The 10,207-nt window shown below is 34.4% G+C and overlaps 1 protein-coding gene across 1 annotated transcript; it reads right to left on the bottom strand.

Annotated features, from left to right (window-relative positions):
• Positions 1–4,753: 4,753 nt before the first annotated feature.
• Positions 4,754–8,647, bottom strand: LOC113722754 (AP-1 complex subunit sigma-2). Its single transcript, XM_072048362.1, has 7 exons — positions 8,484–8,647; positions 7,753–7,839; positions 7,259–7,350; positions 6,997–7,105; positions 6,073–6,108; positions 5,013–5,099; positions 4,754–4,934 (listed from the first exon to the last, which is right to left on the bottom strand). Exons 1-7 carry the CDS (start codon positions 8,484–8,486, stop codon positions 4,863–4,865), a joined length of 486 nt encoding a protein of 161 aa, XP_071904463.1. The 5' UTR covers positions 8,487–8,647; the 3' UTR covers positions 4,754–4,862.
• Positions 8,648–10,207: the final 1,560 nt, after the last annotated feature.

Below are 10,207 nucleotides of genomic sequence, written 5' to 3'. Positions count from 1 at the left end.
GTTAATTTTATTTGGATGGTTACTTATTTGGTAAAATTTATTTGCGTACACTATCAACATGTTTTTCAACCCCTTTCTATTTCATAGTAAAAAAGTGCTATAGTATTTTTTTTTCAAAAATTATCCCAAATAATCTAATTACAAAACACACTTTGTGAAGATTTCTTCTACCTGAAAGGTTTCTGTTGATATCTAGAACTTGTGATCGTTTTGGTTCTTGACTATTCAGCTTTATCACCGATCTGGTTGAGATGACTGCAGCTCTAAGTTTGGAAAGGAAAGGCAAGAGAAAATACAGAACCATATTTCATTTCTTCCCATAATTCCACACATAGAAGAGCAGGATCATTAGAGCTGGGAATTAAGGAATGCCTTTGTCCTTCTGTCCTTTGTGATCATTAGAGCAGGATCATATGCCTACCTTCTGTCCTTTGTGATTTCCTGCTGGACATTAAACGTAATAATGCAATGACCTCTGCTGTTACCAACTATTAAACCATAACGTCAAAATGGATATGCATTAAAAAAAGAAAAAATGGCTTAGCCTCACTGAAATTTACAGAGGGAAAAGTGGAAGCAAAGGAAATTAAAGCAAAGCCAAAAACAATTAAAGCAATACTGAGGATATCGGTTTCTCCAACAGCTCCGTTGGCTAAATTACTCTGCAATTCATTCAGCTACATAAACAACTGGGCTGGCACTCTTACTTCGCGAAATTACAGGACTTGATGTCATACAGTTTCTGAATGGTTGTCAACCTCAATCTGCAAAAGTGAAAATAGAAAAATATTCACACTCTTAGGATCTAGGTACGTATAAATGATATAAAAGCTAGCAGCCAACGTGGGAAAGCATACGATTGAATTAAGCAGGAAAATACTCGTCTCTGGGATGCAAAAGATGAAGCAAAAACCACTGAAGGTTCATTTCAAAGATTTCATTTTAACAGTTTTCTTTAAATGTTTTCAATTGATTTTAAAGCATTTAACATTCAAAGACACAAAATTCTAGAAATTAGAGGTCCTCAAATCCCCCTTTCCCTTCCCCGCTTCTTAAATTCCACCCTTCCCCTATTAGGGGGAAAAAAGACACGAAATGCTTGAAGTGGACTTAACGATAATTAAATGTGAAAATTTTTATATTTTTCTGCGTGAAATATTTTTTTAGAGTATCTGAAGTACTTGTTCCAGAGTGCCGGTGAATAGTTAATCCATGTATACAAGAAGGCTGTGTAACGTTCTCCAGATATGAAAACTCATTGCGAGAATTTCTCATATAAACATGTTTTTAGGGAATCAAACAAATTACCTGATTTTCTTGCCATTGAAGGTTGTGTTTCATTGTGATCCAATTACTATGATCATTCAACTACATTAGCAAATGGTCTAGCTAGGTTAAAAAGGCTTAAATGCTTTACTTTTCAAGTTATTGGATGTAATCATTTTGAGGTGAGGTATTAAGTCCCCATCTTTGTAATTTAATCATTCTGGAAATCTGAAAAACCCTTTATATGGCATGTATGATTTAGGTTGGATTTAAAGTTGAATTACGAATGATCTTCCTATTAGTATTACACCTTTAAGGAAACTCCTGGGGGTGTAGCATGGGAAATGGGGACAAAATGTGAATCTTGTTTTTGTGGAGATACTCTACTGGAGTTACTTTCTTTATCCTATCTGCCTGCATTCTACTATGTAGTTGCAAGATCAAAAAGAGGAAATTATGTAAATCCACATACTAAGTGTAGATCTTAATTTACGTACTCTGCCATAATAAGTTTCGATAGATCTCGTCCTGTTTTTTAAATTCCATTCCTCTTCTGTTAGAAAAAAATTTTAAGAAAAAGTTTCAATGGATTGGCATCTTGTTTAATATTCCTCCGCCACCTTTTATATACCTCAAAATACTCCATTATATTTCAACTCACCTAAATATTGAAATCAACACTCCACTAAATAACAAAAATTATAATTTCACAAAACCTTTTATCTGTTTTAATATTGCTAAATATCAGAGAAAAGTTAAGGGACATATTGAATTGTTTTGATGGTCATCTGCTCGATCTTTGAACGTAAGCAAGAATGGCTGAAAGAAACAATTTCCAAAGAAGTGATGCATTGAATATCACCAAATATCACCTTTTATGAAGAAAATGTTTTTTCCTTCCCCAAAAAATCAAGCGATATTTGTCCATAATTGAAAAGATGAGGATGGAAATTATGACAAAATAGTGAAAGGATCCAAGATGAAAGATAATAAAAAGATATGAAATTTATGATAGATGGTATTAGAATTAGAAAACAATGTTATAGTGCCACTTAAATGAATATTCAGCTTTAGCAAAGTCATGAATGTTAGTAAACTATATGTGGGGGGTGGGATGGGTTGGGGGAAGGGGGTATAAATAAGAGATCCGGATTCAAGACCTCCTATTTACACTAAAAAAAAAAAGTCCGATCGACCACTTTAGTTCTAAACCTAGTTATAAATGTAGATTATCATCTTAGGAGTATTAAATTTTAGGGTTTTGCATCTAGAATCGGCATTAATTGTATGAGTATCATGAACTAGAAACTCCATCAATATGTGCACGTCTTTTTGAGCTTCAGGAAATATGAATACAAACTTTTTGTTGAGTTCTTTTCTGAAATTCTTGTGGAGTTGGAGTGACTATTTGGATGAGACAACTTCAAAGATAATTGAACAATAGTCACGACTCGAGTCCAAGGACTGATCCAAGTAATTTTTGGATCGAAATCCAATGGCCTAAAATGGTTAATCCAAATTACTATGTAGCCATTGGACCTAAGCCTTTAAACCTTTCCTTTCCTCTTGCTCAAACTGATGTGGGATACTTCATTCTCCTCCCCTTTAGGACTTTGCATTTTCGCAAATCCCGTCAGAATTCAAACTGTCAACTTGGTCATGCTTGAATTCTAGAGGTGGCCCGTACGGGCTCTAGAGGTGATCCCCACTCGACGTGACACTTAATCTTGCAGGTTTTAGAAGTGGCTCCCGTCGAACGTGGCATTTAGCCCCATACAGCACTTAGTTCCTTGTACTTCCTTGTGTAATTAGAACCATAACCCGCTGGATAGAGCCTGACGTGGCACTTAGTTTCGCAAGTTTTAAAGGTGTCCCCCGTCGAACGTGGGACTTAGCCTTGCATAGTATTTAGTTTCTTGCACTCCCTTATATAGTTAGAACCATAACCCGCTGGCTCACGCAGACCCCACGCAAGGTTTGCTTTGATACCAACTCTGATATTTTGCCTTCATAGTTTATACCTATTTGTCTTGATGCTACTATTCTCAGTAAGCTCATCAAATGCCTATGAAATTTGCTACTTAACGGCTGTACATTCGTATAGTCATGATCAAGACTGGCATTTTAGTTTGATCTTGGTTGGCATTGATCTTGATTTCTTTTTCATCTTTCAAATTCGTCGATCATTTTAGTACTTGAACAAAAAAAAAAATTTAATCGTTTCATCGGTCTCTTTTATCCGCCCAAATTTGTTGGATGCTCATTTGTGGAAATTCTTTTGGCTACCCTTTTATGACTTGTTTCCCTTTCAAATTTACCATAAGCAAAATGAGATTTCTGTTTCTACAGAAAATCTCCATCACGAAATTTCTGGTTCAAACAGTACTAGCTATGTTATCCGAAATATGTGCCAAAAGCTAAATGCTGATGTTGCAAGCATGAGATCAAAGAAGTAGTTGTTCAATGAAATGGAAACTGGGGATCACAGCTATATGCCCATGACCCTTTAAAAGTGAGATGGAAGCTCCAATTGCACATGATACCGCAGCCATTAAACTTCATAGTAGATACTCCTATGGAAACTCTCCATGGACAAACATCACCAAGGAGGAGCCAAAATTCCAAATCTAATTAACTACTACTAGTGATGTTGGTAAACATTTCCAAAATGAGCTAACTACTAGTGATGTTGGAAAACTTAACTGTCTAATCATCCCTAAGAAATATGCATTGATGTAACTTCCAGTGATGTTGGAAATCATTGTTAGGCATATTTCTCTATAAGAAACATTTCCAAAATGAGCTAACTATTAGTGATTTTGGAAAACTTAACCGTCTATCCTTCCCTAAGAAATATGCATTGATGCAATTTCTTCATCTTTTGTGTGATTTACTGGAAAATGAGAACATTGCTGGTGAAGATCATATATAATTGGTCTTCTTTGATAGCTCAGTGAGGTCAGGGGAATTCTTCTACTGTGACATGAAGAGCAGCCAAGGGTTTGCTTTCACTAGAGGATGGGATACATTTTTAGGTGCATAGGCTTGAGGGCAAGGCTAAAGGCCTGGTTTATTTTACCCGTGCTAGACTAGATGAACTGCTGTCTGTAATCATGATTGCGGCTGGGAACCACTAGAGTTTTCACATTGGCCTAATAAATTTTTCTTGACAAACGACAATATCTCAGTATTCTACCTAATACCTATATTATCCAACTCTAAAGGCATCGGAAGACCCAACTAGACTGTCGAAGGGTTAGAGGGAAACCACCGCAGGGGTGCACTAGTTAAAAGTGACGAGCTCTTAGTAACCATAATAATCTTGGAATGATCAAACTACTCACGAGTAACATGCCTTAAAATCAACTTATAGCGGGCATAACATAATTGCCAAAGCCTGAACTACAAGGACAAATCATCAGTCATTGTACAGAACAGATAATTACAAATAGAACGTCATAAAGTTGCAATGGAATGAGAAATGATGTAAGATTTCCAACGACACAAAAAATATATATATATTTATATGTTTGGTACAGGCGTTCATACAAAACAAAATGTTAAAAAGTTTCAAACACCAAAATTCTATGAGCCTCTCATTTGGTTGCCTGCGCTATAATAGTACTCAAAGAACTTGCCTGCTCTTTGGCAGCCTCAACTAAAGCATCCTGCAAGTTATCGTGAGTTAGAAATTCCTCTTAGACCTGCCAAGGAAATAATGAACCAAAAACTTTGAAGTACCATACCTGTGCAGCAATAAGACGGGCTACAGTTTTCTTGCTAGATTCTTGAAGTTCACCAGCAATCAAAAGTTCATCCAATATGTAATAAGCCTGCCAGTTGTTTGATAGGAAATTATGAATTCCGGAAACACACAAATCATACGGAGTTGCTGGCATTAACCAGGATTTTGCGGAGTTGAGTTTGTTTCGAAAAGTCAACATAGATGTCAGCATCAGGTCGCTAAACAGTCAGACAACTAAATACAAGTTCTTCAGAGTATTTCAAGGCCAAAACACGGAGTTTCTTCAGACCTATCCAATAACCTTATAACACCAAAATCGACATCTAACCTCCATGGTGGATAAATCCCAAGTTCAGGGACAAGGACCATAATAAAATTCAATTAAACACCAAACACCATCAAATGCAAAAAATAAATCGCACATTTTGATCTTCAGTAACTAAGATGAAGGAGCAGAAGCCTCTTGTATTGAGAGTGCTCTTTTATGCAGATGAAATGGACAGCAAATAGGAAGACTCGCACAAATAACTAAAGCAGTCCACTTGCCACATCGAAGCCTCACATAATAAGATGACACAATGTATATGAAAATACGTAGATAGAGATGTATCAGAACAAATTGAAGCAGAGACCCATGACATATGGAACTAAAACAGCAATTTATATAGAAAGGTCATATGACTTCCCTTGTCCAACTAAACTGATTTCAAAGGTGAAACTTCTAAGCGAAGCTAGTAGCGGATCAACTCCTTGGACAACGTTCAGCCATTTGAAAAGTACCCATGTAAAAAGTTAAATAAACACCAAGTGGATCTAATCATTAGCCCTCAGTGATGGTACTAGTTCCATGAAACTATAACCTTCCTTTGCTACCACCGAATAATCCCCAAAGAAGACTTCAAAAAGTATGTACTTCCATCTATATCAACAATTTAACAAACCTCATAGCATGGTAACTATTTTCTTGTAAATGATGCATCTCAAAGCTTTTCAGAAGGGTCTAAGGAATTTAACAAAAATGTAGCACTCTCAGTTTTGAGCTACTAATAACAATATCATACCTTGTGGAAATTGAAGATCAGATCAAGCTCACAAACCTATCCAAAAAGAAAGATACCACCACATCAATACAAATCAGTACTCACAATCACTATCAATCTTTTTCAGCCTTATAAGTGATAAAAATCATTACTCTATGGTTAATAACATTTAACCAAGCTCACAACAAGCCAACTTACAACAACATCCCATTGGTAAAAGAGATACTAACAGTTCTAAAATGGTGTCGACAAGTTGTGGAAATTGACTGGCAACTACCAATGAAAAGAATTGATGAGAAAATCGGAAAGAGAACACAAAAAACAAGAAAAGAAAAGAAAAAGGCTAAGGAAGCAATTGCCCAGACCCCAGCTTTTCCCAATCATAACACATCCTTTCTCTATACCCGGTCCTGGTCTCTCTCTCTCTCTCATATCAGTGGCAACTGTATGGACACTATTCCTGTGTTTTATTTAAGTAAATCAATGTTCATGGGTGGTGGCTGCTGGTCATACAAGGTGAGGGAGAAAGAGGGGCGGGTAAGCATATGTGTGTGTGGTGGTTTGAGTCCCATAAATGGTTTTCATGGTCTGGACAGAGTGCTCCATTCAGGGTTCATAAGGTGGACCAAAAAAATTATTAGTCACGGAGAGAAATGATTGCTTTTTCTTTTTGCTTCTTATTTTGGATTTCAATTTCAATTTTCTAATACCCAATATTGCTAATTTAAACAGTGAATAGTGTTTTCAGAAAATCAATATTAATTTATACGAGACAATATGAAATGCTTTGAGACTAGACTAGAAGGTGTTTTTTTCAGTCCACTCATGAGTCAAAGTGGACAAATTAATTTCCAGATGGCAGCTGTTATGGTAGTTTGGGCAAATCTCAGGTTCAAATGTAGTTAGACCATTTATATGGACTACTCTAAAGTTCAGCAGGCTTACACTTCCAAAATAACGATCTAGAATCTCAACAAAATGGTGAATAATTTCAAGGATCTCCAGTTCATTGTCGTCCTGGTCACTGCACATGCAGAAGTAGAGGCTGGCATATCTGCCAAATTTAAAAAACAAAAGCAAAAAAAGTTAATTATGTAAAATATATTAGACAGGAGAAGGAGGCAACAGAACGCAAGAAAAAGTCTACCTATATGCATTGAGGTCACCAATTAAAAGTCTTAAAAGTAAATGGACGACTGTACAATACCTTTTATAAACAACCTTGTAACCTCTCCACTCCACAAAGTTGCAAAGCTTCGGGCCTCGAGTGAGAATTAAGCCACTGAGCTCTCGGATTACCTACAAAATTTATGCAAACTCAAATACAGTTCTTCAGTTGATTTCCAAATGCATATAGCATTCTTACAATACGCAAGCTGCGATTTGCATATAAGGCTACTATTAATATATATGCAGTGTCTCATATCACAACAAGCTTAGACATCTTTCATTCACCTTTGCCATAACAATCTTTTTTACCAACTTGGAGCTCATTATCCAATCTCCCCTCCTCCCCCTAACACCCCCCCCCCCAAAAAAAAAAAGAAAATCATATGACGAAAAACAGCCAAGATTCTTCACCTCAACTCCAGATAACAATTAAAGCTAAAAAGAGAAAGGTGAATATTGGCAGAAAACAAGGCGCCTATTTTTTTAAGATATTTTAGTTTCCCTAGACTAAAATAAGTTAAAAAGAAGTACCTTGGTCCTTTCCTTCTGGGAATAAGGTGAATACCACTTTGTCAACCTGACTTTACCTTGCCGGCTAATTAGAAGCACAAAGTGAATCTAGAAAAGGAGAAGCTATGATCAATGCAAGCTTCGATCAGATAAATGTCCACAATCCAAAGGGGTAAATTATACAGCTATAAGGATTTTTCAGATGGAGAGAATAAACAAGCCACAGTATTGTTAATTCTTAAACAAATCAGCAGACCAAATAATAAAATAGCAACTGAAAGGGTTAAAAGCCAAGATAATCGGTACATTAAACTCAAACTCAACTTTCATCGTCAGAAACTAAGAAATCAAAAATAGCAATAGCAAAAATAAAAACAATATGCAGACTAAACCAAACAAATTAAAAATCCCAATTAAATTTAGCCAACCAAAATCAGAAATTGATTCATATAAGTATAAGACAAATTTCCAGATGCAAAGATCAATCAGATTTTGATTACAACAATAAAAATGCATTATTTTATGACAATTCAAGCAACCATCGGTTCAAATAATTACACATTACTGAAGTTTCAGATCCACAATCAACAAGAGTTAATCATAAAATGTTAGGCAAAGGGTAAAAAGAAATCAATCAAATTAAATGAAAAAGATAAAAATAAAATTAACGGTTTATTAGCTCATGAAAATCAAGGGTTCTTTTTTTCTTTTTTATGCAACTGAGGGAGGGAATTGGCACTTGGAATAGTTACCATAATGGTGTCGATTTTGGGGCTGGGAATTCCGGTGATTGATCGACGGCCGCCGCCAATCGATTTGAGCTCGTCTCAGTCTTGAGAATGGAGCTTAGAAACGTGAACGTTTTGAGATGTCGGATATCTCGGGTTCTTTCACGATCCGTTCGTATTTGCACCCCAACTGACTTTTCGCAAAAAGGCCAAAAAAAGGCTCTTGTGTTGTTTTAGAAACCACCCTTGAAGTTTCTGACTATATTACTAACCTCCCTTCAGGTTTCGAGAATTACACTAATTTCTCTTGAAATTAATTATCATAAAATATTTAGATCCAATCAATAATTAAAAAGTGATATTAGAAGAGAGAGAAAAATATGATTCCATCATTGCCGCTCATTTACTAAATTATTTAATTAATTTAATACCAACAAATACATTAAAGAAAAATAGTAAAATTTACTGTTTATTATTAGGGATCAAATCATATATAACATCAAAAAATAGTGTGCCATTTTATATTTTGCACTTAATATAAGATCCAAATTATCAAATCATATATAGCATCAAAAAAATAGCATACCATTTTATATTTTTCACTTAATACAAGATCCAAATTATTCTTTTCAGTTACATACCTATTGTCAAACATGATTAATAACAAATAATTAAAAATTTTGCAATCAAAATATTAGAGCATAAACTTTTACATCATAAATATTCGTATCAACATATTAAGGTTAGTTGTCGAGATTTTTATGATATTAAAGTTTGTTTTTTGTAATATTTTGGTTACGGATTTTTTTTAATTATTTGTTGTTGATCACGTTTGACAATGAGTTCGTAACTGAAAAGAGTAATTTGAATCTTACATTAAGTGAAATATACATAATGATATACTATTTTTTGATGTCATATGTAATTTAATTCTTAATGATATACAGTAAATTCTAGAGTTTTTTTAATGTTTGGGCGGATATTAGTTTAATTAAACAATTTAGTAGATGAAAGGCAATGGTGGAATCATATTATCTTTTCTCTCATAATATCACTTTTTAATTATTGGTTGGATCTAGATGTCATAAGATAATAAATTTCAAAGGAGGTTAGTGTAATTTTTAAAATCTAAAGGAAGGTTAGTGAAATAGTTAGAAACCTCAAGGGAGGTTTTTGAAATTATCCCTTTTACTTATACCCATCAAAATGTGGTGCGCTTACCATAATTATTAAACCCGACTCGGTGAGAAAGCCGGCGAAGGAAGTGGGTTAACAGATCACTGGTTTAATCAATAGGTGAGTGGTTGGACCGGCGAGTCACTAAATATATTTAAATATTATATCTACTAATTTTTTATATAGGGTATATGATATAAATTGTAATAAACTATGCTATAACAAATACACATGTAATTTAATTCGTTGTAGAATAATTAATTCATATAAGAATCAACAAAACATAAATTTAACTAGTAATCTACCAAACTTCAAGTGTAAAATTTTATCTATATTTAGTGTAATTATCTAGTTTATTTATGAATTTTAAGTGCAAAAGATTATTAAAAACAATATTTTCTTTAAAATGAATTGCGTAATAGGTTATTTTTGAAATCAATTTCATAACTTATAGAGTTTGAGAGTCATAAGTTTTTATTAAAAAAATTTCAAATAAATTTGTTTTAGAGAAATAAAAAAGAATAAAGATAGAATTGACAAAACGTTCGTATAACATAAGAAGGCTCTTTAGC

Source organism: Coffea arabica, chromosome 5e (assembly GCF_036785885.1).
Source record: "Coffea arabica cultivar ET-39 chromosome 5e, Coffea Arabica ET-39 HiFi, whole genome shotgun sequence".
Classification (NCBI taxonomy): Eukaryota; Viridiplantae; Streptophyta; class Magnoliopsida; order Gentianales; family Rubiaceae; genus Coffea; species Coffea arabica.
This window is presented reverse-complemented; position numbering and strand designations above follow the sequence as displayed.